At 50.3% G+C, this 26611-nt stretch overlaps 3 protein-coding genes across 8 annotated transcripts; 1 reads left to right on the forward strand and 2 right to left on the reverse strand.

The window, feature by feature from the left end:
• Window positions 1-23: 23 nt before the first annotated feature.
• LOC142362806 (uncharacterized) lies at window positions 24-4062 on the reverse strand. Its single transcript, XM_075433425.1, has 2 exons — window positions 3411-4062; window positions 24-3253 (listed from the first exon to the last, which is right to left on the reverse strand). Exons 1-2 carry the CDS (start codon window positions 4060-4062, stop codon window positions 3075-3077), a joined length of 831 nt encoding a protein of 276 aa, XP_075289540.1. The 3' UTR covers window positions 24-3074.
• A 211-nt stretch (window positions 4063-4273) lies between these two features.
• Window positions 4274-8046, forward strand: C12H16orf86 (chromosome 12 C16orf86 homolog). The gene is made up of 6 exons (XM_075433498.1): window positions 4274-4332; window positions 4926-5079; window positions 5696-5853; window positions 6425-6609; window positions 7055-7210; window positions 7727-8046. Exons 2-6 carry the CDS (start codon window positions 4945-4947, stop codon window positions 7855-7857), a joined length of 765 nt encoding a protein of 254 aa, XP_075289613.1. The 5' UTR covers window positions 4274-4332; window positions 4926-4944; the 3' UTR covers window positions 7858-8046.
• A 1371-nt stretch (window positions 8047-9417) lies between these two features.
• GFOD2 (Gfo/Idh/MocA-like oxidoreductase domain containing 2) lies at window positions 9418-24891 on the reverse strand. Of its 6 annotated transcripts, none has more exons than XM_075433492.1 (3): window positions 24782-24891; window positions 18841-19184; window positions 9418-11690 (listed from the first exon to the last, which is right to left on the reverse strand). In XM_075433492.1, the coding sequence occupies exons 2-3, from the start codon at window positions 19097-19099 to the stop codon at window positions 10792-10794; spliced, it is 1158 nt and encodes a 385-aa protein (XP_075289607.1). In that variant the 5' UTR covers window positions 19100-19184; window positions 24782-24891; the 3' UTR covers window positions 9418-10791. The 6 variants fall into 6 exon arrangements, with proteins under 6 accessions (XP_075289607.1, XP_075289609.1, XP_075289608.1 ...); XM_075433494.1 differs by lacking the exon at window positions 24782-24891 and adding an exon at window positions 19476-19558; XM_075433493.1 differs by lacking the exon at window positions 24782-24891 and adding an exon at window positions 19446-19528.
• Window positions 24892-26611: the final 1720 nt, after the last annotated feature.

Genomic DNA, 26611 nt, shown 5'->3' on the forward strand with positions numbered 1-26611 from the left:
TGCATACAATATGAATGCTGCAAATGTCCAACTTTATTCATAGATTCAGTACCTTATATACTATTTTTAAGATTATCTCATCGGAACATGCAATTCTCTAGTGACAGCTACAGATTACACCCGATATTTATGGTGACAACTACTGATTGTATTCGATCTCTAGTTTCTCATTAGTACAGGATATAATTTCCTCACAGTAACATCTTTACTTGCCAACTGCAGTTTTTGGCAGACCATTCAGTCCCATTTCTTTATGAATCTTTGCTTCCGTTCCTGTTTCTTTCTTTCTGTACTTTTCCACAGTCCTTGAATCTTTCATCAAGGCGTCCTTTGATCACTGACTTTGGTCAAGCAAGGCCTACAAGCCTTGCTCCACAGCAGTGAACCCCACAGTTCCCCCTTTTTTCTTTCTTAAAATTGCATCCACCAGTTCCATAGGTATAGACATAGTACATTGTAAGATACAAGGAAAGATTATTAACAAAACAATAATTGAGCATAAGATAATGAGACCATACTTGATTAAATCTTTTATCCAGCCGGCAATTCCTAAGGAACTCAGCCAGTCGTCAAACCGATCTTCAGATCACAATTTGCGCATATTATTCATCAACCCTTGTAACTTTTTATGAATGGATTGTGAATGATCAGAAAGATTCATACAGCACATACCAGCAAACTCTTCACACCCATGTCCATGTGCTAATAACAAGAAATCTATTGCAGCTCGATTTTGCAAAGTTGCATGGCAAACACTATCTAGGTCGGTTGCCCGATCATACAGAATTTCTGAGGTTTTATTCATTTGTTTGCCCGCCCAGCAGGCCAGGGCGTGTAGAGATTGCAACGCTTGGATTGATGACAACTGTGGTAGGAAAAGAGAACCGGCAATAGACAACGCTTTTCCCCACACTACGACATTATCATCACATTTTTCGTTGAGCATTACCGTTGCTCTTTTTTGGTGGCCCATTTCACTCACTGTTTTACTTACTTGTACTAGATACTGTAAATGTTTTTTACGTGGCATCAAAAAGGTCAATTTTCCAATATAACAAGGGCTTCCAAACGGCAAGGCTGGCACTCCTGGCCATGCCCTACCGCCGCATATCAAAAAATAGCTAGGCGGTAAAGCTCGTGGTTTTGTAATGTTATACGGCATATGAGGGGCAGGACCATTGCAGTAAAAACCATCTTGGTACCGCTCCTTCTGAGGTGAGACTCGCGTCTCGATACCATCTTCGCCTCTAACAGTGCTGGAACTAAAATGCCAACAGCCGCTAGCTTGGTCTGAACCCAAGAGTTCTAATTCTTGAGGAGGCAACATTGTTTTATCCAAATTTCTTATTAACAGGGCCATTGCCGTAGACTCGTAAGTCCACGAGTTTTGTCGGGCTCATTGCCGAATGATGGACTCATTTAACAATGGTCCCAGATGGGTCCAATTGCCAAATTCAGATATATTTATATATGGGATACCAATCAAGCAAGTTTTAAAAGGATTCCCAACTTGTTGTAATGACAGACAAAAATTTGTGACTCCAGCCTTACGTGCCTTTTGTGTTATGCGTATTATACACGGAACCAGTATAATCACTGCTTCCTCTACATCTCCCCTTTTTTTATTTAATGAATTTAAAGCAAGTGTTACATTGACACACTTAAGCATCATCACTGGCATTATGGTCCAGTGACAGCCCCGCTACAGTGCAATACTAAAAACAAACACAAGAACACAAATGCTAATAAAAAGACATAGATGTGAAGTGCATACCATAACCTGTATTCGTATTAATCACCTAGGCTAAAATCAATGTATCTAAGGGTATAACTCATTAACTATATACAATACCTGCAGAACTCACCAAACCAAAGACGCAAAGGCAGTTTCTTAGTCCAGACCAATCCGTTAGATCACAGAAACCAAATAAATCCACCAGATCACAGAAATACAAACACTATGACAACAAACACATAAAACCACACAATTAGTTGCGACTGCACACGTACAAGCACACGAAGTTTTGAACATAAATTTAGATATTATAAATAGACAGAGACTTACGATAATATTCAACATTTAACAGACAAATTCCCAAGCCTCAGTTTCAGGAAGAGTTCTCTCTTTTTAATTTTGGTTTAGGAAGGGCACTTTCCCTTCTCCCCAGGGATACAGCCCAATGCTGTGAAGTTTTCACTACGACGTGGAGGCAGGCAACAGGAAACAATACTGGAAGAATGCCTTTGCCTTATTAATGGTCCTTGCTCAGAACCTTTTGGTCCAGGGATCAGAGGTTCTCCCCGAGAATCCCTCGGTGCTGGCTGGAGGTTCTGCGATCCCTCAGCCCATGGGTGTTCAAGAGCAGGGTCCTACCTGGGTACCCAGAATCTATTACTAGAAAGGAGCAAAATAATTCACTGTCCAAAACTTAACTCTAGAGTCCTAGAAAGCAGGTACTCTCGAGAACTCATTTGCATACATTATTATCATAATTAGCTAAAACGGTTTGCAGCGATAAGGATACAAGGAATTATATTGCAGTAATTGAATTATACACACTTTTTCCAACCAAGTCCTTGAATGTTAGGAAGATGGTTCTTGGCGCGCCGCTTCTGAGTTAGGCCGGGCCAGCGCGCTGGGATCGGGGGCGGGGCGGGGCCCACGCCGCCTGTTGCCCGGGGAGGGCCGTGTGCCCCCCAGTGCCAGGTTTGCGGAGCCGCCTGGTGTGGTGGCTGCTGGCGCTGCGGGCTGTGCTGTGTCGGAGGGGCTGCACGGTTTTAGGTTGGAATTCACCCTGCTTTGATCTCAGGTCCGGCACGCCAATTGCTGTAGAGGGACCCTGTTGTACACTTTCGGGGTGCTGGATTTTGCACCCCACTTCTCATTTTTTTGAATTTAAAGGATCACCAGGTTCTGGTGGATTTACCTCCCGCATTTTTCGTGTTGGGTTAGGAATTGCATCGTATGTGTGGGGTTAAATATTTCAAAAGACTGCGGCTCTGTCCTTGCTTTGGAGATAACAGTGGAGGAGTAGCAGCTGTTTGTACGATAGTTTTTGTGGGTTTTAGGGCATTTAAAGCTGTATGCACTGATTTCCAAGTAACGATTTCCTCAGGGATTTAAAGCTGCAAGACTTTGTTCTTTCAAAATTCTCTGCAAAATCCTTCAACTGAGCTTTTGTTCCTTTCAGCTGATCATGCTTTTGACAGCTCGAAAAACAGGGGCTAATAATCGCTCCTCTTTGTTGCCGACCTGCACATTAAAAACAAACACAAGAACACAAATGCTAATAAAAAGACATAGATGTGAAGTGCATACCATAACCTGTATTCGTATTAATCACCTAGGCTAAAATCAATGTATCTAAGGGTATAACTCATTAACTATATACAATACCTGCAGAACTCACCAAACCCGATTCTCTGCCACACATCCAAGTCGAACAACCAATCTGTCGTTGCTATCAGTTTTCGTCTGCGGTACCACAATAATAGTCCTGATATCTCTCCTTCAGTTAACTTCACATTGGCTCGATCCGCCAATTCCGGCAGGCTTTTCTGCGCCGCCTTTTCCAACACTGATACAGTGGAACCCATACTGCCGATATTCACGCCCCCCCAGCGTGCCGCGGATCCGCTCCTGCCTCTCTCAGGCAAAGGGACATGTTTCGGATCAAGAAGAATTTCCATGTCTTCATCACCTTCTTCTAACAAGGGTGCTGGAGGTACAGTACTACCAAAAAAGTCTCTCGCATCTACAGGCAGAGCAGGAATTGATGGCCACTCTGCCGACAAAGCTTGTTTCGCAGCCTGCATAACTTTTGATTCGGTCTTCGTGTCTCTTAACAACTGAGAGACAAGCGGCCAGATCTGGCTTAAGGGGACAGCGTCTCTATTCCCTGCAGTAACTGATTCCCAGAGGTCTTTCTCTAAAGCATTCCAACATTGATCGTCAAAGACCTCCTCCACCGAGGGGAATATATTCCTGCGCTGTCCCCATAGCAACAGATCTGCCACATCCTTTTCTGTTAGTGGCACCTCGTGCTTACTCGCCAAAGTCATAACAATATTGAGTACAGCTTTGGCCTCTACTGATGCAGTAGATCCCTGTCCCGGCTTTGGCCAGGACAGGGTTAATTTTCACCGGACTCCAGGAAGGGGCACAGCCCGGGGGGGGGGGGGGGGGGGGGGGGGCTGACCCCACCTGGCCAAACAGAGCCCGGTATTCCATACCGTGTGACGTCACGCTGGGTTCCAAAGTGGGGGGGCGGCGCGGGGGGAACTCACTCGCAGCTCGGGAGCGCACAGCGCCGGTCCTGTCCGGGAGAGCGGGTCAGTTGTGCGAGTTTGCCTTGCTCCACAGCAGTGAACCCCACAGGGGACCATCGGCGCGATGCTCAGGGCGGGCAGTTGGTGCCCGCGGCCTCTCGGGGTTGCGGTTGGGGCCGGTGGCCATGCCGGAGAGGCGCTCGGATGTCCGTTTAACAGGCAAACGGTCCCCTCTCCCCGCCAGCGGAAGGGCAGGCAACGCTGAGGCTTTGGCTGGGGGCCGAAGGTTGGCTCGGAGGAGGTCCGAGGCAGAGGGGAAGGGTTCGCTGGGACGGTCGGGGTCTTGTGGCAGCTCCGGGTGGGGTAGGGAGCTCCAGCACCCGATGTGTCGGGAGGTTTATCCCCTCCCTGCATCCCCAGGTGTATCGGGAGAGCTCCGAGGGCTGCCTCGGGATCTCGTCGGGGTCTCAAGCTGGGCAGAGCTCAGCCCTTTCAGAGCCGTCCCCCAGGCCCGGGGCTGGGAGGGGAACCACCACGCCGGCAGCTCGACAGGGAGGGGTGGACGGTGCCCGTGACCCCATGGCGAGGGCTTGCTGTGCCCGGCTGGGCTGAGCGCCCGTGCCAAACCGAACGCTGATGGAGATGTTGGTCTGCAGGCAGCCTAGAGCATCTGCCATGTCAGCCGCGGCGCCGGAGCCTCCCGCCCCGACGACGAGCCCCGAGCAGGGGCAGCGTGGCACCCGCGAGCCTGGCCCTGTCCTTGCCCAGCTGTCTGCAGCCCTGGGGAACCCGGACATGAAAGCTTTGGAGGTGAAGGCTGGTGCCGCGTTGGACGGGGGAGCTGGGGTCAGCACAGGCTCTGTTCCCAGGTGCCACAAGCACGGCCCCTGTGCCAGAACAAGGGGTCTCGATGTGCGCCAGACACTGGGGAGGGGGAAGGAAGGGGAAAAGCTCCTTTCCGCAGAGGGGGGATGTCCCTGGGGCCGCTACCCAGAACCAAAAGGCACGGTGTTACTCCCAAGTCTTTTTCAAACTGAGAGAAAACACCCCAATAGTTTTCTGCCCGGGCAGCACGCTGGAGGGTGTCCCCAGCTCCCGCTTGGAGACTGCCGGGGCCATTGTGGGTGATGGGGGGGCCAGGTAGCAACCAGAGCCTCAGGAGGGCCACCCAGCCCTGCGGTCCTGCCCACCAGCCAGCCGCCACAGCAGCAGGGGGTGCTCCCGCTCGCCAGCCACCTGGGCTCACCTCCAAGACCTCGGGGCCACGTTGGGTGCAAAACCCCCACTCCAGGTGGTCACTAACAGCCAGCAAAGGGCCCAAGCCATGGCGGCAGGGTGACCCATGCCATGGCTGGAGGAAAGCGGGTGCAGGGACTGGCAGGATGGGAGCATCGCTCATCAGTGCTGTCCCCTGTGTCCGCTGCAGTGGTCCAAGAACGGGCGAGATGTCCTTGTCCATGTGGCGCTGTACAAGGAAGAGATGGGGAAGAACAAAGAGCTCTTCCCGGAGCTGGCGGAGCTCGGCTGTGTCACGGCGCTGCAGGCCTGGCTGCTGGCCTACGGTTTCAAGCTCAAGGGGGCAAAGTAAGTCACCGCGTCTCCTTCACAAGCCAGCTTCGTGCTGCAATGCAGCCAGGATCGCTGTGTGAGGAGCAGCAGCCAGCCCCAGTCTGCCCTGGCTGGGCTGCACTGTGCGGGGGTGGGATGGTAGTTATTAGTATCCGGGATTTGTGGCTGGACATCGTTCTGTTTTGGTTTTTATTTTGCTGAGAATGGAGGAGCTCAGGTTGTAATAATGTTGAGAGTTGCTCAGAGTTTAAAAGAACAGATAAACTAAAGAAGGGAAAGGGAGACACCTGAAGAGTCGCAGGGCTCACGGTGGAAAGGGAAGCGGCACAAACGGCAACTCAGTAGCCCAGAGCCATCCATCAGCCACAGCCCACGACCACCAGCCCTGTCCCAGTCCAGCCAGGGAGCTGTGCCGGCACGGCCAGGACAGCAGCAGCGAGGGGCCAGCCAGTCCCAGGCACTGAGCAAGGGCTGCGCTTGGACATGGCTCCTGCGCCAGGGCGTGGAGAGCCCTTGGTGCCGCCAGGCTCCATCGCCCGCTGCAGTCCGAGCCGGCCGTGCCCCGCAGCTGGTTTCTGTCCCGCAGGGTCAAGGCGCAAGTGCTCCTGCTGCAGCACCCCGATTTCCAGAGAGCACGTCCCACCGCCGCGGAGCCAGGCGCCCTTGGAGGCGATGCTGGCCCCTCTGCCAAGCAGCAGAAGAAAAGCAAGAAAAAGAAACGTGCGAGAAGCCTGCGCCCGTGCCGAGGGGCCAAGTCCCAAGACACGCTGGGTGAGCAACGCTGGTGGCTGCAGCTGCGCGAGCTGCGCTGGACTGGCACGGTGTGCTCGTTAACTGGCTCGTCTCAGGAGTGACGCTGGTCTAAGGCTGGATCCATAGCACAACACAGGGCAGTCCCAGCCTTTGTGCTTCTCCCAGCTGTCCTTTTGGGTCTGGTGATGACGGGGGCTCTGCCGCTGGTGCGGTCTCAGCTGGGCACCGCGATGCCCAGGCAGGCTCGCCCACGGCTCTTCCTCCAGCTGCTGCTCTGTCTCTGGGATGTGGCCATGTATCCATGGATTCTGTCCCACCAGGCAGCCTCAGCTCAAGGGCTCGGTTCCCCCCCAGCAGGGGTAACAGCCTTCCTCTCCTCCTGAGGCTTCTGCAGCCCGTGAGCTACAGTGAAGCCTGGCAGGGAAGCGGTGCTCAGCGTTGGGCTCTTCTTGTTCCTCTCCAGGACAACCACGGCGTCTGCGCCCCTTGTACCAGTACATCAACTTCGACATGCCGGAGATGATGCACCCATCAGCAGAGGAGGATGCAGTCCCAGAGCCGGCACAGCCAAGCCGGGTCCCTGCAGCCCTTGGGAGAGCAGTGGCTCCACAGCCAGAGGGTGAGCTCCAATAAGGTTCACCCAGCTCCTGCGTTCCCTGGGGGGCTGGCCTTGTCCTGCCAGTGGCCAGAGACCTGCTGGTCCCAGTACCTCATCCTGCCAGAATGCTGCTGACTGTGCAGGTTCTGTCACCTTTCCCTCTTTCTTCTGCTGTTGCTCCTAGCTTTTAGAGAAGCGGCTTGGGTGTCTCTGGGTCACCATTTGCAGCAGCTCTTCCCTTAGGTTTTCTCCTGAAGCTCTGAGGTGGCTCAGCCAAACAAAGCAGGACCCTTCCCCCTAGGACAGCATTCTTCAGGTGACTCCACAGTCCCCAGCGTCCAGAGTTGCTTTCCAAGACATGGCCAGACAAAACTATGTCCAGCCTGAGCTGGAGCTGGTGACAGGGCTGCTCCAAGCAGGAGGGCAGGCTGGAGACGCAGAGCCCACGCTGCTGGGAGCTGGCGTCCTGCTGGTGCGGATACTCAGCCTGTCTCCGGAGAGGCGGCTGGGCTCTTGACACGCTCGCTCCTCTTGCAGATACCCGGGCCAGCAGCGCTCCGGACATCCCAGCCCCAGGAGAGGGTGACAAATTCCTGCAGGTTGATATCGACAGGATGCTCCGATACACAGCTCACCTGGTGCTGCCGCTCTTTCCTCAGTACCAATAGCCACCCGGCTTTCTGCCTCCTGTGTGGCTCCTACAGCCCGGCCTGCAGGGTGCTGGCCACCACCTCGCCCATGGAAACAGCTGTGGGGTTACTGGGGTTTTCTTCCTGGTTGCAGAGAACCCGATTTGCCTGGAGGAAAAGAAAAAAAAAAAAAGCAATTTTTCATTATAAAATATACCTGTGCATCACTTGGCCTTACGACGCAAGTGCTGTCATTCCTTCCTCGTGTGAAAGGCAGGAGGCTGGGGACCAGCCTCGACAGCATGTGCTGGAGATTGCCCGGTGTGGGGGACGTGGGGGGGACACTGCAGCGCTGCCTTTCAGCCCGCAGACAGCAGAGTGTGGCCCGCTCCCCACTGCGAGCAGGGCTAACCTCGCGTCAGACGAGCGGGGATCGCACGGGGGAGACCCAGGCGTCCCAACAGGGATGCACCTCTGCCAGAGGTGTGCTCCCTGGGCCATCCCGCCCTGCCTGCGCGGGGCAGTGGGAGGCTGTAGCCACCCTACGAGAAGCTCGTTTCCCCTCTCTGCACGCTTCTGCCATCAGGTGTCCTGCTCACCCAGGAGCCTTGGCACTCCTCTTCCTTCGCTGGGATCATCTGGAGATGTTTCGTGCTTCCTCCTCCTCCCACAGAAGGTGTCCTTTGTGATGCTCTGCCCAGTACAAGTGTGCTGACAAAGGCACAAAGGTTGGTTCTCACTTCAAGGAGGACAGCTTCAAAACAGACCCAAAACTGGCATGAAATAAGCCAGAGCTGTTCTGGCTGAACGAAGGCGGCCACTTCCAGGTGAGCTCAGCAGATGTTATCTCACCTGCTCTACGTAGCACATAGACATCACAGACATCAGATGCTCAGAGCTGTGGCAGGAACACCAGTCCTCTGCCCGTAAAGGAAGGCTGGCAGAGATGCCGCTTTTGCTGCTCCACCTGCTCTAGCTGGGAACAGCGAATAGATTTCAACCCTTTGCCTTCAACACCCAGCTCACCGTAGAGCTGAGATTGCGCAGAGCACAGGAGCAGCCACGCTCCTGCCCTCTAAAACAGCACGTCAGCAGACCTGCCTCTGTCAAGAGTCTGAACTCTTTGCAAGTAAATACGCAAAGGTAAAACCTGACTTACACCCTGAGCAAAGAAAGCGGTCCCATCAGTGCCACGGGGATTTTGCTTCTTAGTTGGTGTCTTCCAGCAATTTCTACAATGAGTCAGGCAGAAAAATAAAGATCTCGTTAATCACAAAAGTTGACGTGGCAAGTCCAAGATAGGCAAGAGGATCTCCAAAACCAGCTACTCGACAGCTGCAGCCCAAGGGGAACAGCAAAGAGGTGCAAAATGGGTACTGTGGTGGGACTCATTTCCCTTGGGGATAAATGGGTGACACTTGCTAGGACGGCACAGAGCTATCTCCTACTTTTTCCACACCCAAGCTGCCCAGCTGACAGCAAAAGCGCACAGAAGTGGGGAAGGACTCAAGAGGCTCCAAACCCCTGCTGCAAGTCTCCTGTTCACATTCATTAGGATGGTTTCAGCTTGACCGAATCAAACGCAAGCACGCAGCTGCATAAAGAATACCCTCAACAAACACAACTTTTTATTTCTGTAGAAAACAAGACACTTTTCAGGAAGGACCAGCTTATGAAACAGCAGTTTGCCTGTTAATAGACATAAATACACAGCGTTACAATTTAGTGGGAAATACATTTAAAAAAAGCTTTCAAGTAGACCAAACAAATGTAGTAAAATTGGACTACCCCTTGGGCATACCTGCCTCGGAGAGAAACGCTTCTCAAACGGAATGAATTTCCGCCGACCAACGGATCTCTCCACTGGACACAAGCTGCAGGAGGGCGTGAGGATGGGCAGGGCCAGAGGGTTAATATCCAGTGTTTGAGATTAAGAGGAGACCTACCCAGGACAGTTCAGTCCCCATTCTCTCAACTATCAGGATGTGTGTAGTGTGATAATTACCCAGGCAGCACATTAAGAGAGCTTCAAGAGGTAGGAAATAGCTCCTCACTTCCATCTCCAGGTTCCTGGAAGGTTAATGCTGTACAAGTTCATTACTCACGACCCCATGGAAGTCCTGTGGCCCCGGGAAGCATTTACTAATGGTCACAGAAAGGAGAACATGGCCTCGCAGTCACGGCATCGGTGCTGCCAGGCGGTAAACACAACCGATGGACACAGAGCTTATGGAAAAAAGCTGCTGGATGCAGGCAGCCTCTAGAGTAGAAGGAATAATGTCGACAGGTAAGGAAGAATTGCGTAAGTCATCACAGACTTCCTGAAGACTTTCCTGCCAAGACACTGTCAACAGAGAATTCATAGCATCATTTAAACAAAATACAAGTTCAAATGAATTTGAAAGACATTTGCCACGTGCAGGAAGCCAAAAGGCTGATCCTTACATTACAAACTTTAATCTGTTCCTTCTACTTTGTCCTATAGGAGTTTAGAGACCCGTTACATCACTAAACTCTTTCATAAAATTTTACAAACTGAGGAGTAAAATTTAATCAGTCTCCAAGAGAGAAGGAAAAGGCATCTGAACAACAGATACTCCCTGATCTTGCTCTACGTGCTCTCATGTTAAAACTGTTAAAACAAGCAACCTGCGCAACAGGGATTGTGTCCCATTTCCAAGCCATGCAATGGCAGAGATCCCACGCTTTGCTTCAGCTACTGCAAGTGCAAACGGCAATTCAAGTTTTCCTAACAGTCTCCAAAGACAAAAATCAAACGTTTGCAAAATGGAAACATTTAAAACTCTTTAAACAAACCAGAACAGTATCTATCAGAACAAGACATATTTTACACGTTTAAAAAACCAAGGAACTCAGGTTATTAAATAAGAATCTACACATCTTAAAAATTGAGAGGTTTTTTTACATTACAGCCAGAAGCGTTAATTGTCCTATCTTCCAAAGCAGGAACGTTCATAAGTTATTTCTCTGAAGCGCCTCGCAGAGGTTTTGGTTGGCGTCTGGTTCCTCAGTCATCACCTCCACAGCCTCCCACCCCCCTGACCTGCTGGATTTCTTGATGGCCTCCACCACACTCTGCATGTACAGACCATCCTCGAAAGAGGCTGCCATGGAGACAGGTTTATGATCCCACGTCCGACGGTCTTCCTGGTCTTGGAAAGACTGCCGCAGCGCTTGCACCATGTACACCATTCCTTTTAGGTAAAGCAGGGGGATGTCTTTAAACCCCTTATCCAAAAGGCCCTTGTTGATAGTCAGAGAGTCTGTAAACAGTAGCTCTTCTTGGAGCGCGGTGTTTTTCTGCCCATACAAGTCCGTCCCGCGAGCTATGAGGCGACCGGTAGACCCAACAATCATGACTTCGTGGATGAATGATCCAGGCATGTTGAAGTTGAGAGTCACAGTGCAACAGACACCCTCACTCATGAGCATCTGGAAAAAGCAGAAGTCATCGCTAGTGACGTGGCGGATCCCGCTTATAGCTGTGTTCTGCTTCACAAAAGTCTTGAGCAAACCGTGGACCTTCTCTGCTCTCCTGCTGATGAGGTGAGTTAGGAGGTCGACAATGTAGGTTCCCATTGTATGCAGACCACCTCCTCCCATCAGCTCATCGCAGATCCAGTTGTACTTCTGGCTGAGCAGGCTTCCCCCATAAACTCGTACGTCGCAGACCATCACGTTGCCCACATAGTGTTCTTCTATCAACTGCTTCATCTTCACAAAGGCAGGCAAGAAACGGAGAACATTGCCAACAATGCTCATCAGCTTGGGGTAATACCTGGCAGCTGTGACCATCCTGAAGGCATCCACAGAGGTAGCAGCTTTCTCACAGATCACGTTCTTCCCTATTCCTGTGGCACAAAGAAAGAAAGAAATGATACAGCACACACAAGTAAAACATGCCCCAGAGGTAGTCAAGAAGTGGGGTTTTTAGAAGTCAGGCTTTCCTGCTGCAGTTTCAAAGGCAAAGGTCTGGGAACTAAAATAGGAACGCCAAGTGCAGCAAGACTCAAAGCTGCTTCTGAGATGCTCCGGTTGCAGAGCTGACCAACTCCCACAGAGAGGCTCCAAATAAAGAGAGGATCTTTACATCATGAAAGATAAATGGCCAAATGGCATCACATGGCATCAAAACAAGACACAATTTGCGTGTTGTAGCTATAAAATTACTTGAATGCCTATACAGCCAGAGGAAGAAAAAAAACGTCATGTACCCTGCAGGGAAGAGGTGAGTGGACATTTGATTTTCACTTTGTATTTCACCATCACTATGAATTTATCATTTTAGATAGATTAACAGAAATGGGACAGACAAGGCACTTAGTGGCCTGTGTACAGAATACAAGAATTAGAAATAATGTTTTGGTGGGTGGATTGGTTTAAAAGCATCACTAACTGGAAAGCGAAGCATTTTGGTCTGCACGTACAGCCAGCTCGTACCATTAGACTGCAAAGGTGACTGCGAGTTACACAGACGAGAGCTGCATTCGCGAGCCGAGCCGCTGCACTTTTATTCCTGACACGCTGCTTCTTGTGCTCAGCCTGAATCATATGCGCAGTCAGTAATTCATAAAGCAGAAATAAAGGAATATAAAAGAGCATCGCAGTGCAAGCTTCAAACAAATTCCTACATTTGGTGCTCTGCTGGTATTCCCTCTTCCTCCCCCATCGTCACCCTTTTCTCATGGCATGGCTTAACTTTTCCACATACATCTATTCTGATAAAATACTTCTCTCAACATTTTGCAACGTAGCAACCAGGGGTATTCCTAGAAGTCTCCAGACATTAACTGCTGATGTCAGACCTGAAGGTCAGTCACATCGTACCTAAGAACAGCAGTAATCGCCGCACATGGTGGTAGGCACCTCTCTGAGAGCTTCTCCTCACCCAGGGGCAGACTGCGCTCCCTGCTCAGAGCAGCTTTTCACCAGCTCCCTGAGGAGAAGACACCAGCCCAAGGGCTCCAGTGGGTTCGTGGCACACGAGGGGAAGCCAGCTGCAGCTCCTGCTCTCGGCACTCCACCTCCTGGCTGCGCCGAGCAAACCCTGCGGAACCGTGGAGTGGTCCAGGGCCAGCGAGCTCCATGACACATCACCGTGCCCAGCTCAGCCAGGGGACAGCTACAGAAATCTCAGAACCTATGCTCCTAACGGACACAAGCAAAACCCAGTCAGAAAGCAGCAAGACTACAGTTTTTATTGGTCTCTTCCAAAGAAATCCCCTAAACTGATGCGAGTCAACAGAAGCTTTGATGAACAAAGGGTAAGGTCAAACTCCCTGGGGACACCTTGGCTGCCCACTGGTAAGCCCCCTATGCGAGGGACCATTTCCGATTCCCCGTCTCCAGTCCTGCTGCACAACCCTGTTGGATATTCTGCAGGGCTAGCTGAAGCATCTCGAGATGCTTCAGCACCCAGTTTATCTGCCTGCTTGTTTAAACGGCATCTATCTCCAGCCAAGTTACAGTAAAATACCAGCAAAACCAAAAAGCAGACAGATCTTCACAGCATCCTAAGCAGATACACAGTTCCCAAAGCTTGCAGAAAATAAAAATGACTCTCGATCCATGTACGCGCAGGGTACAGCTCTGCAGCCAGCGCTCTGCTGGTGCCACTCTCCCCCTTGCACAACCCCACCGCCCTCCAACTGGTGGTACTGGAGCCGGCTCAGGCTACAAACCCAGCGTGGAAATATTCACTCATCTTGGCTCTTTTTCTGGCAGGTTATTGCCCCGACTTGGCTCTTCCAGGAGCCTGACGGTGTCCACACAAAAGGGGCTGGGCCCCTGCAGTGGGGGACCGAGAGCAGAGAGGGCCGAGCCAACGGTGGCCAACCCTGCCACACAGGGACAGCCATTTCACGGCAGGCGGTCGATGACAGCACCGGGCTGCCCTTGTGCCGCCACCCGCCCGCATCCTTGCATCACCCCTGAGCTTTTTTTGCCAGCGCGGGCTGAGCCACTTGAGGAGCTAAAAGTGACTGATGCCTATTTTGGGGGCGGCAGGCAGCACACTGACAGCTCTGCACAGCGCACCGAGCACTGCCTGGGTGCCAGGACGGACATCTGGGTGCACCATAACATCTCTGGGATAATCCTGCAGCTGCCCTCGTGGGACACCCCCAAGCTGTCCCCAGGCTCACAGAGACAGCCGTGCCGCTAGGACAAGGGCCGAGTCCGAGATGGCTACAAGGTCCCTTACCAACGTAACGGCCATGCCTTCTGTTTTCCGAGGCAGAGCAACTTCCAACCCTCCTGTTGTTACTGTTATTTTGATAATGAATAAGCTGAACTTTGTACCATGCTGCTCTCCTAAATCACCGCTGCAAAAATTTCTGTGGAGGTCCCCACAGCTAGGAGGCATGGAAGCCTCCACGGGGCTCTGGTGCTCCTCGGAGCCCTGTGTGAGCCAGTTCAGCTCACCAGCTAAGCCCAGTTTAGAAAAGCAAGTTTCCCCTTTCCAAGCGGGTGAGTTCAAGCAGCTCACAAGTGGGTCTAAGCCCACAGAAGCGGGCTGCGTGCCTGGGAGGAAGGAGATGGGGCTGCGCAGTCAGATCTCCCCACCTCAGAGGCAGCGAGCGAGGACAGCAGCAGCTCCACTGCCTGTGATGAAGCTCGCTGCAGGCTGTCCCAGCGACACGCGTCAGGGTCTTCTCTGCACGCACCTTGGGGCAAACCGCAGGTGCCGGGAGCATATCAACTTCTGCGGACCATCGCACCACTGAAGTCCTCCTATTTATGGCTATTCAACTGGTTGTTGCAGTAAGAGGGAGGGAAAAGAGAATAAAAGGTCACCGTTGCCAGAAGTCCTTAAACAAACCAGTTACTCCCATGTTCAGGTGCAAAAGCACCTGCTAGATTCCAAGAATTTTCAAACCAATTCCTGATTTAGTAAATAAACATTGAAACAGAAGTCTTTTGACTCTCATTAACGTAATACAGCCAAATCACTCAACGAAATACGAGATTTAAAGTGTGTTCACATCCTACAGAAGCAATCAAAAACAACAGGTGAATCAAGACTTTTCGGACAGCAAAAAATAGACTAGATAATTTTCTCCTCAAGGAACCTTACATGTCTAGTCAGATCCACAGTCTGTCAGCACCAAGGCATCAGCTTCTCCTGCAGCTGGTTAGCCACACCACATCCAAAACCTGATACATGTGCAGTATTTTACAGCCCTTGTTAACAAAAATACAAGAACAGAAAGTTCACTGCTTTCTCATCCTACTTGGTGGACGCTGCCCAAAGCCATCACGGGTGCTGGATGCAGGCCACAGCAACTGCCAGGACACCCCAGCCCGCTCCTTCCTCCAGGCAGTGAGGGTGCCAGCATGGGCAGGAGAGAGGGGAAGGGACCCTGCAGCCTGGTGGGACCTTGGGAGGGGAAGCGTTCACACAAAGATGGGAGAAGTGCAGCCCAAACCTTAAAGAGTTGGTGCTCTCCACAGTCAAAGTGTGTATGAGCTGGGGTCACCTCTCTGTCCCAGGCTGGGTGCAAACCAGCAGGCCACGAGAAGGACACCGAGACCACAGCTGGCCCACTGCTCTGTCAACGAGGTCCTTCACATCCCAGGGGCCCGCTGAGCAGCCTGAAACAGGAGGCAGCCCAGCAGGGCTCCTGCTGTCCTCTGTTCGGGTGGGACACGCAGGGGCACCCATGCACAGAGCTGTCCCTGCAGCAGTCAGGAGGGACTGGCCATAGGCCACACAGCCTGCCCAGGCAGTGCGAGGAGCTGAGACAGCCTTCTCACCATGACTGCTACCACTTCGCCTCTCTCTGCATGAGCCACAATGTTGAGTCAAACTACTGTATCTATTTATCCCATGTAAATATGTTCACTGAACTGAAGCCCCGGTTCTTTACTCCCTGGAGTAACATCAGATACCAGTGGTTGCACCTAGGAAGATGTACAACTGGCCGCTGTTGAAGCACACCAGACCATTGCTTTGTCCACCCTAGGAAGTTGGGAGTGGCTGAAGAATCTTCCCAAACAACCTGCTGTTTCAGACGCACTTGCTTTGGGAGCCTCCCAGGGAATTAACGCTCATTCCAAAACACACTCCTTCATTTCACTTCTTGTTTGCCTATGGTTTGAAAAGACCTCCATGCTACTTGTTACAGAGACAGGAAGCACAATATGCAAAGAGCACTCATGGCTTCCCTGTTCATCCTGTTTCCAGAACAGGAAATCTGGATTTGTCACAACACAAAGCAGTGATAGAGCCCTTTCTGATTCTTTCCGTCATAGTTAACATATATGTGCTATAATGTGCAAGGACTCTGCAAAATCAGGGCGTCAAACAATCTCCGTTGCCAGGATGTCTTAAACGATGTAGTGAACCAGTGTAAGCCAAGAGGCAAGTAAAAGGTTCCTATGTAGCCACTTCCCAAGCCATCCGTTCGATGGCTGGGCTCAGTACATGGAGCAGCATTATCTTTAGCACCCTGAAGAAATTTTATTCTGACGACTTCTCATGTTCTGCCTCCTGAACCTCGCCTCACACATGAACGTCCCACATTTTACATTGCACTCCAGCTGGTAACTCCACTCTGGGCTCACCGAATGCAAAGGTGGATGCATTTTAACTGTGGGACATGAACCACAACACAAGCATTTTGTGAAACTAATTTAGTTCCTCCAAGATCAAAAGAAGCACAAATTTTAGGATAGCTTCCTGCTTTTCCTGTTGTGGAGATAAACTGTAAGATTACACTGATCTTAATTTGAATTATCCTCTGGGCTTTGATCTCTTCTGTCTGGTTCATGAACTCAACCCAGCGTTACTGCTTTGGCCCCATCATGACAAAGTTGTACCCAGGCTTGTTTACGGATGCCTGTTAGTAAGAAACTTAAGCAAGCAAATTGCACTGCCTGGAAAAACTTGGTCTTTCCTCTCTGCCAGAAATAAAAATGTAAGCACATTAAAAAAACGTATAAAAAATGTATACAAATAAGTAATAAAAGTGTAAGCACTTTAAAAAAAAATAAAAACACACAACAAAACAAAACAAACACACAAGACCATGATCACTACCCCACATCTGATCTTTCCTAAAGCCCAGTCTCTCAGCTAGTAAACACCATCCTATTATACACAATTCCCAGTCAATAATTCTACAATTAGAATTGTAGAATTCTACAATTGTAGAATCCTATCAACCCGGACTTCCAGAGAAAATGTACTTGCCATCTTTGGCCCTACCCTGATTTTGTGTTCTTTCAGAATGCTCAATCGTAGCAAGCCATCCAACACTGGCTGAAAATACGTCACGACAGACTTGGTAGCAGATCTATAAATACCATCGTGACGAATCTAGAAAGCTGATAGACAAGGTCAGTGGCAGAGTGGGCCTGAGATACCTGCACTGGTTTGCAGATCAGAACATTTCAGGACAGACAGGAGTAAAGAATAAACCACCCTTTACTTCTTCATCCATCCATTTCCCTAGCTTTTTCAGCTTTCCACTTACCTATACTTGCAGTCAAGCACACATATCACCTCTGTCCTTTTGCACCATCTTTATCTCCCTTTCCTCCTCTGGATAATGCCACCTTGCAGGTTCCCAGCCTTTGAAGAAAGAATCTCAACCTGTTTTGGTTAATGATTCACCAGAGAAGGTTTAGTCCCCTCCTTTTAGCACACTTGACCATCAAAAACCATGAGAACTAGTGAAATGCTTACTGCCTAACAAGTATTTAAAAGTACTTTAGCATATTTAGGGATAAATTCTAACTTACAGCTCAAATATCCAAAAATCACAATACCTTAAATTCAAAAGACAGTACTCTAAGAAGGTGAACAATCAAATCTAACAACGTAAAAAAAGAAAAAGAGAACAAAAGAAGCCTGAAATCTCTCTCTGCATATCTAAGTGCCATTGCAAATGTTTGTGCAGAGAGTTGTTTACTTCCAAAAGTAATTACTGTAGAGCAAAGAGGCTAAGAACAGCAAACCACCCTGGCTCACACGGTTTGAAATATTACCCGTCCTAAAATTAACTCCTATGGATCTCCTGTAAACACAGTAAAAATATCACACTTGTTATTTATGGAATCACATGCAAACTCACACCCACGCTGTACTATGTGAGAGGACATTAACACTACGAAGTTGTACGCTGGAGAATCAAGAAATGTCAGGACGCCTGGGCAGCTGGCCCCCACCTCCCTGCCCAACCAGTTCAGGGTGTCGTCCCTTCTCTCCCAGACACCTTCACCCAGCCCGTCTTGCTGGATTCCTCCTGCTGTCCCCAACATCCCCTCCTCCTTCAGCATCTGCCCTCCTGTGTCAGGTGCAAGGATTGCTCCAGCAATTCTGTACCTGGAACCACACCAGCCTGATGCAGACATGGGTGTCCACAGAGAGCTCCAGGGGGTGGCCACGGCCACCGCACGAGCATCTGCAGAGAATTCAGGTCCTGACTCACAAGATTTTACCGAGTGCATGCAAGCATTTTTCCAAAGGCTTCTAACTTTCAAGTTTGGTTTTATTTGTGGGGAAACCAGAAAGCAGAGCTGAACAACTCCCCCACTCCAGGCAAATCTCAATTTCCTACTGAAGAACGTGAATTAAGAATTTACGTGAAATAAGAATAAAACTAAGCAACTTAAGTTAGTTTGTGGGGGGTTTTTTTGTTTTTTGTTTTTTTTTTTTTTTAAAAAAAACAGCATAAAAACATTTGCCCCCCTCATCATCACCTCTGAAACAACTTGTTTTTATTAAAACCTCCCCCCACAAGTTCAGTCTGAAGAAGACATGAGAAATTTCAGCCCAGTTGGTTCAAGACTTGCAAAGCTATAAGCAATTATAAATAGTGTTTTTACAAAAAATTCTAGGTAACCTTTCTCGCAGATGGCACTACCAATCCCACACAAAATCTTTAGCACTACATATGCACGTTGGTGCAACCAGAACTGTGCTGGGGTACCAGCTTCAAATCTCAACCTGCCAACGAGCTATGGATTTCTGGTTCGACTCCAAAGATAAAAAGGTACCTAGAGCCTTCACAGCAATTTGCCGAGTTAGTGGTGGAGGGATATTGATGCAAACCAAATCTACGTCCTGGTGCAGCAAGACATCGTCAGTCCGACTTGTGTAGAAGGAGATGTTCATCTCCTCTGCCAGCTGTTGGGCTTCCTCTTCAGTCTTCCCCCAAAGCGCTTCGACGGAGAAGCCTTCTGCTCTCAGCAAGGGTACCAGTACCCGGGCAGTGCTGCCAGTTCCAAACACACCCACTCCAGGAAGCATTTTCATTCCGCATTCATTCAACCATCAGGGTCTACACATTGCCTCTCGATAAAATGTTCGGCTCCTCAGCTTTCTGTTCCATCCACAGTACCTAAAATGTGAAAAATTACAAGTCAGTATCAACAAAAGGCATATTTTGATATCAAACACAGCTAGCCTGAATGCTAGCTTCTATCCTTCATACGGCATTCAGGATTTTCAAAAATGCTAATGGAAAAACCAAAACCCCCAACACTTGCAATCCTTAGAGAAATAGCATTAAGGGACAAGTCTCACAATCCCATTGCAGAAGAATGGTAAGAAAGCAACTTGACAAGCATCCCCTGAGCTTCAAAACTCAGGACACACGTACAGAAACACACACGAGCCTGTTGGAACAAACCAGAGACAGCAAGGCATGAACTGGGAGCAACAGGAAGCGTCAAGGGGACAGGACACAGCGCCTATCGCACCGGCAGAAAAAGCAGCACTGCTGTAGTTGTGATGATGTAAGTCTCTAAATGAGTTAAAGGTTTGTGAGATGAGGTAATATCTTTTATTAGACAGACTGAGATAGCTGGAAATAACAGCCAAGCTCTGGGGCATATAAATCTTTCTTCCAAATTAAATGCACAAACTGAAAACAACTACTTGAAGCTTAACAATTTCACGGCAAATAGTTAAGCGACTGCACAGAACATCTAGAAAATACGTCCTATGGGGAAAGCCTGGATTCACTGAGCTTTTTTAGCCTGGGGAGGAGAAGGCTACAAGGAGAAACGTCAGTGCTAAAATACATAGAAAACTGCTTTCAGAAAGGAAAAGGGCGCTCCTCTGTGTCCACTGTGGGTAGTTAAAAGTTTTATTTAACTCAGGACAGTTAAAAATACCTCCTCCTGCCCATGCCATTTAATCTCCAGGAATGCAGGGGTTTGCACGTAATTATGATATTCCCTACACAGAAACATTTGGTTAAGTCACACTTCTTTTGTTCTTTTAATATTTGCTGATAAATTAATCCCTTCGGATCCCCACTTGGCAGTTTGTCTTAGAACTGCTTCTGGCCGCAACTGGCTGAACTGCCTTTAGCATTCACTTGAGTGCTAACCTCGAGATGTCAGAAGTCTCTTCAACCTGTAACACCACAGCAACCTACGTTCTGGCTTCTGTTCTGTGCCTTTGTGAATTCTTATCTACTATACACACTACTGACCTCTTCTGAATGACTTTTTTTTAAGCAAAAGTTTTCTTAATTTTATAAACATGACAAATTCAGGTATCTTTAGAAGCTTATTATGAAAAAGCAAAGACCATGCTTAAAAAGAGAACTGGTACCAACACCATATCAACACCTTTGGAAAAAAATCCCAGAAAGCGACAAGAATCGCGATCTGTTGTGGAAAGAGTCATGCATCAACCCATCCTAAAAGACTCCCACTAAATTACAACGTGTGAAAGCAAATCCCAGCCTAGCACCAGGAACTCCCAGAACGCAAGTCAAACTACCCACAGTGCAAATGCCTTGCACACAATCGGCATTTTGTTAGTCTGGGGGGTGCCTGCATTGACCAGCATAACAAAACTGCAACCCCGGCTGAATTTCTACGTATTTTTGTGGTACACACACTAAACTAGGAAACAGTAACAGTAGCATTTGTGAATATTTATTTCGTAAAACACACACAAATGTTTACAGATGTGATGAAACACCTTATGAAATATCTACTGAATTAATTCGCTGGTTTTTTGCTTGTTCTGTGCTATGTTAGTTTTGCAGGGATACAGTCACTGTTGTTCTTTTTATAAAGACGAACAAAGTTCATTTCAATTTGAATTAATTCCTTTTTATCCAACATTTAGCAGAACACTCACATAAGGATGGCATCAAAAGTATCTTGAAAATCTTTACTATTCTACATAAAAGGGTCGTTTACTGGCAGGAAGGATGGCTTCTATTCAGGCTTGTTTTCTATAAATGATGCAAACAGAAATAACACCTTGCAACTGGATGGACAGTAAGCATAATTGTTGAAGTCCCCCCACACCTCTATCTGGCAGTTTACAGGCTGGAAGAAGAAAAACTGCTTGCAGTAAAAAAAGCGTCATCTTCTTTTGGACAGACACAAACTAAGCCATGTGGAATACAGACAAGGCGAGTGTGTGCCTGCTTACATCTGTTGAGCATGTCTGCATGATCTATGTCAAAATTACACAACACAAGCTCAGAAAAGGCTGAATTCTTTGAAAGTGCTATTAAGAGCACACCGTAGCACTCAACGTGTGCAATAGGAGACTCCTGCTACTCAGGTAAGCAGGGTTCTCTAACACTTGTGCATTTTAAGTTAAAATTTTTTCTGTTTCCCACCCAACCGCCTCTTAAAAATCTCAGTCAGGTGGAATTAATTTTAAACTCACTTATTCCCAAAACGTAACGTGCTGCTGTGTTGGTGTCACCAGCAACTATCGGCACAAACCCACAACAGCTAGCATTTTACTTCCATGGAGCCCAGCTCCTGATGATACAAGAACTTAAGGATACCAGCTCACCAGTGGTACCACAAATCCAGAACTGGCCAACCCAGTCTCAGCAACGACTTCTAGCAAGGCAGCTGCGCTCTCAGGGCACAAAGGCACAGCTTGCACAGCTACAGGGCCCAGCAGGGTTTGAGAGCCCCCCAAATACAGCAGCCAGCAGGCTCTGCAGAATGGCACTGACCAGAGGACACATTTCTACTCCCCCCCCGAGAGGCACCCGCAGCCTCTTACGCCCGTCTCCAGTCTCTGGCCACCTGGGAAGTCCTGGTTTGTCAGGACAGTCACAGTGGGACAGATGTGGATGCTGAAGGGCAGTGAATACATGGTCCTTGCGCAGGACAAGTCACAGAGTGTACGTGGCACAGACAGAACTAGAGTAAATGCTGAAAGAGCTGTAATGGGAAGTCCAGCAAAAGGTTTTGAGGAAGGGTACCAACACGTACCGCCCGTACGCACACCTTGCAGGCACACTCGAGCACTGGTAGAGGAGACGTTCCAGCCTAAGCCACCCTGGGGAAGCAATCTAAAACCCCACTGTACAGAATGAGGCCACAGCTGAGGAGAGAGGCAGCTGTAATCAACAGTCTGCTAAGACTGAACAGAGACACAGAAAAAACAGCAATCTGCCACCGCAAAAGTCCCCAGAGCACCGTTCTCTGGAGCTCCACATACATTTCCAACACTACTTCTCTAAGGGGGGAGGGGGAAACAGAACTGGAAACTATGCAGACAAAGGTGATCAAAAGCATACAACATCTTCTATACAAGTATGACCTAAGCAAGCAAAGATTCTGCAGTCTGGAAACGGCACAACAGAGATGTCACAGGGGTAATAAAGTCATGAATGGTTCAGGATGGAGAAAGACCAATTCTTCACTGATTCTCCCCATGCAAGAACAAATCAAACAGAGCTCAGAGAAGGCAGGATCAAAACAATCTAAAGGACGTGGTTCCTCGCACCAAACGTTGCTAAGCTGTGAAATGCCTTGCCACAGGATGCTGTGGACCTTAGCCATTTACTGGGAGACCAGACAATTTCAAGGAATGCGCTGAGGGTCTCATCTAGCACAAGTAGATGAGCTAAAAGCTAGTGAAGACTAGATTCAGCAGAGGGTGGAAACAGTTCTGAGAAAGAAATGCCTGAAACTGCGACCAATACCAGCTTAGAATTAGGCACAATGTCTACATATTTACTCTCACACCCAACAAGTTTAACACCTTCAAACAAGTCTCGCCAAATTAGTTACACAAATCATGAAAAGCCTTTTATAAGCCAACCTTTCTGAAAAGGAAAACTCTCATGCATTGATACCTCCCATACTCAAACACTGGAATGACCACTGTTCTGAGGACCCTCACACGGAAACACCACAAACCAGGGCTTTTGTCTGGAAGTGAAAACCGGATTGAAACAGGTATCTTGCACGTCAGGAGACACAAATCAATCTCCTTTTTAGAGAGATGAAATAATCAGTGCCTGCAACATCATTCTAAACTTTGAGTTTCAAAGAGAAGCACTTAAAGCTCTTTAATCTTGTTGCTAGCTGCCATTCCCTTTTGTGGCCACAAAAGGTTTCCATTCCTGCTGAATTTCACAGCGAGTTTGAAGTCCCGTCCTACAGGCACAGAAAGGAGCTGTTTGACTCTTTTGGTATACACAGCAACAAGCATTTATGGGACCCAGTGCAATGAAAAACCTGAGGATTTCTACAGGATCCAATTCAATTCCACATTGAATCAGTCAGGAAGTTCAGAAGGCAGAACTCTCAAAAACTAAATGGTACAGTCAAGGAGTACAGCACCCAGAGACCACCGTGGACCATCGCAGGTGGCCAAAGGTAGTAAAAGAGTAACACCCCGTGTCCAGAAAGATGCTGCTCAGGGTAACACTAGCTCAGCAGAAGGAGAAAGCAACTCACACTTCTCCACCTCATCCTAAAAAGTCCCATTTTGGTTCCAAGGAAGGCGAGGTACATAGTGGAGGAGCACACCAGCAACAGGGGCACTGTTTTCATCCAGCTGGTCATCGCCATTGAGTTTGCAAAGAAAGCAACGGCAAATAACAAGGGCTGTACAAATAATAAAGTTCTTACTGGTTGTGACAGCCTCATTGATCTTAAGGTTGCACGAGAATCTCTGACAAAGCCTATGCAGGAACTACTCAGATTTTCACTCTGCAGCAGGGGCCTTACACCTGTGACGTTCACAAACTGCAGAAACCTCCTGTGAAAACAGCTGCTGCCTCAGAACTGTCAGTTCTGCACACACCCCAGAAGAGGCGAGAGAAATGCTGGCAGAGACTGCAGGCACCACTCCGGCAGCCAGCAAGGTCTCTGCAGGAACAGAGCTGGGGGAACTTTGCTGGACCACCCTGAGCAGACGGAGGTGACCTCGTATGCTGGGTCATTTTCATCCTGCCTTCTGGCACGCATACACCTGAAGCTCTGTATGCAACGGTTCACGTGCACTTGGTGCCTGTGCTGATGTCAAAAGGACTGACACACTTTCTTTACTAAATGTCCTTTTAATTCAGTGCAAGCGGGTTGTGCGATAGCCCACAAGCCCAAAGCTTCGAGCAACTCCCACCGCGGCTCAAGCCAAGCCCGGTGCAGCGCTCTGTCCTTCCTGGCCTGGATGCGCAATGGCAAAGGCCCCGTTTCAGGCACACCGCTTCCCACGGGCACTGCGTGAGGCCCTAGGCAGCGGTGAGGGCCGCACCACAGACAGCAGCAGCCGGAAAACGGCGGAAAGCCAAAGGGCCCTCATGCTGTCACTATGCTGCGAGGCCTGAGGCAGGGCCGTGGCAGCCCCGGGATGCCTTGGCACGGCCTGTCGTGCTCTCTGCCAGCCGGGATGCGGGGCTCGTGCGGGTACCCCACGGGGCTGGAATGGGCAGGGGCCCCTCGCCCTCAGCTCACCAGACCGGGCAGGCCCACCCCTCACCTCACCGGACCAGGCACGCCGCCCCCCCTCATCTCACCTCAACGGACCGGGCAGGCCTCCCCCTCACCTCACCGGACCGGCGAAGCCCCCCCCTCACCTCACCGGACCGGGCAGGCCCACCCCTCGCCTGAGGACGCCGGCCCACACCGAGACGTCCCGCCGAGCCCCACCGCGCCCCCGCTACCAACCGGCGCCGGGCCGGGGGAGCGGAGCGCCCCGGGCCGCCCTCACCTGCCGCCGACCGGCGGAGGGGGGGAGGGGGCCGCCGCCACCGCCCCGCCTCGCCCCCCGCGCATCCTCCCGCCGACCGCGCTCCCGGCGCGGCGCGCGGTGACGCCCTGCCCTGCCCGGGCTGCGCAGGCGCAATAACCCCGCCCCTTCGCCGGGCAGCGGCTCCCCAAATGGCGGCGTCCGGGGAGACTTCCCGCGCCGCTTGGACTACGACCTATCCCTCCGCCGGATAGGGTCAGGAGGGCGGGACTTCATCCGACGGACAGCGCCGGCAGCCAGTAAAAGCCTCTCCCGGGAGGGACGCTGCGGTGAAAGACGTGCCGCGCTGCCAGGCCCCGCCGCCCGAGGGGAGCACTGCTCCTCCTCCTCCTCCTCCTCCTCCTCCTCCTCCTCCTCCTCCTCCTCCTCCTCCTCCTCCTCCTCCTCCTCCTCCTCCTCCTCCTCCTCTCCCGGTGTTGTCCCACGGAATAAAAAGGGGAATCAAAACGTGAGCTGGGGAGTGAGGTTAGCCAGACTATTGCTGCTGTGGGTGTTTTCGTAGAGCCCTACCCTTGGTATAGCTAAAAGTTTAAAATTAACTGTACTAGGTGTAGAGAAGCTGAGAACCAGGGTTGTGCTCACGGGAGAGCAGAACTCCACACGCGCTTTGTACTGATTTGCCCTTATTTGGATTATTTGTCCTTCACCCAGAGGTTTCGTACCCAGTCATACAATCTTTCCAACGTGCTAGGATACACCCTAAGGGGCTTTCTTTGAAATACCGTGGTGTGAGGGATAATACCGGGGGTGTGAAGGAGTTCACCTTGTGCCCAGCTGGCTTCATCGGCGCTAGCGAAGGTGAGAACTAGAATAGAAATGAAAGGGAAGGAAGCAACAAGTGCGCGTCATTGTGCAGTCCTGAGGCCAGAGGAGAGGAAGACTCGAGTGCGGAGAGGAACCGAACGTCAGAAAGAGGAGATAATAAAGTCCAGAGGGGAGAGCAAGAGAGACACAGAGCCTCTTGCTTGTCATTCCTGTGGGTCTTGTAGCACAAGAACTTTGTTTTAAGACCCTCTCGTCAGCAAATACCCTGCTGATGTTGCTGTTTCCCAGACGGGTCGGTTCCCCCGTGAGACCCAGCCATGCTGGTGGAGAAAAGCTCCAGCAAAGGCCCTCTGCTCCAGGAGACGCGTGTGGCTGGGCTGAGCCTGCCTGGCACAGGGGGTCTGAGGGAGGCCTGGGGTGTGGAGAGCCCAAGCGAAGTGTCTCATACTCTGCCCTATGTGGCAGAGGTGCTGTGGGGCTGTGGGAGCACCCCCGCCACGTGCAGAGGTTGGGGGTCAGCCCGGGGGCCCGCCAGCCGTCCCAAATTCTCAGCATCGCTTGCTTTCTGCAAACCTCCTTCGGTCTCCGAACCGGCAGCATCCCTGTGGGACAGGCTCTGCTGTCCCATTCTGCTCCCCGTGCTGCGGTGAAGGTGGTGTTGGGACCGTGCTCAGTGGTGACAGATGATGGTCCCAGTAGGACACTGCTCTCCCAGCTGTTTCAGGGAGGGCTGCGGTGGTGGGTTGCCATCCCACATGCTCAGTTTGGGCTCCATCATCTTGGGAAACAGGGAGAAAACAAGGAGGGGAGGAAAGGGGCAGAGACCTGATGATCTCAGAGGTCTTTTCCAACCTTAATGATTCTATGAAAATGGGAGGAGGCGGGTGGTGAGGGGGGATCATCTAACGTGGGGACGGATGTCGGCGTGCTGCCTTTGGAGAAGGGAAGGTGTCAGGTCTGAGGCAGGAGGGTGATTACTGGAAATGCTGCCAAGAAACTGAAGGGGAGGGAACGTCAGGCGGGAAC

Source organism: Opisthocomus hoazin, chromosome 12 (genome assembly GCF_030867145.1).
Source record: "Opisthocomus hoazin isolate bOpiHoa1 chromosome 12, bOpiHoa1.hap1, whole genome shotgun sequence".
In the NCBI taxonomy this organism is placed as follows: Eukaryota; Metazoa; Chordata; class Aves; order Opisthocomiformes; family Opisthocomidae; genus Opisthocomus; species Opisthocomus hoazin.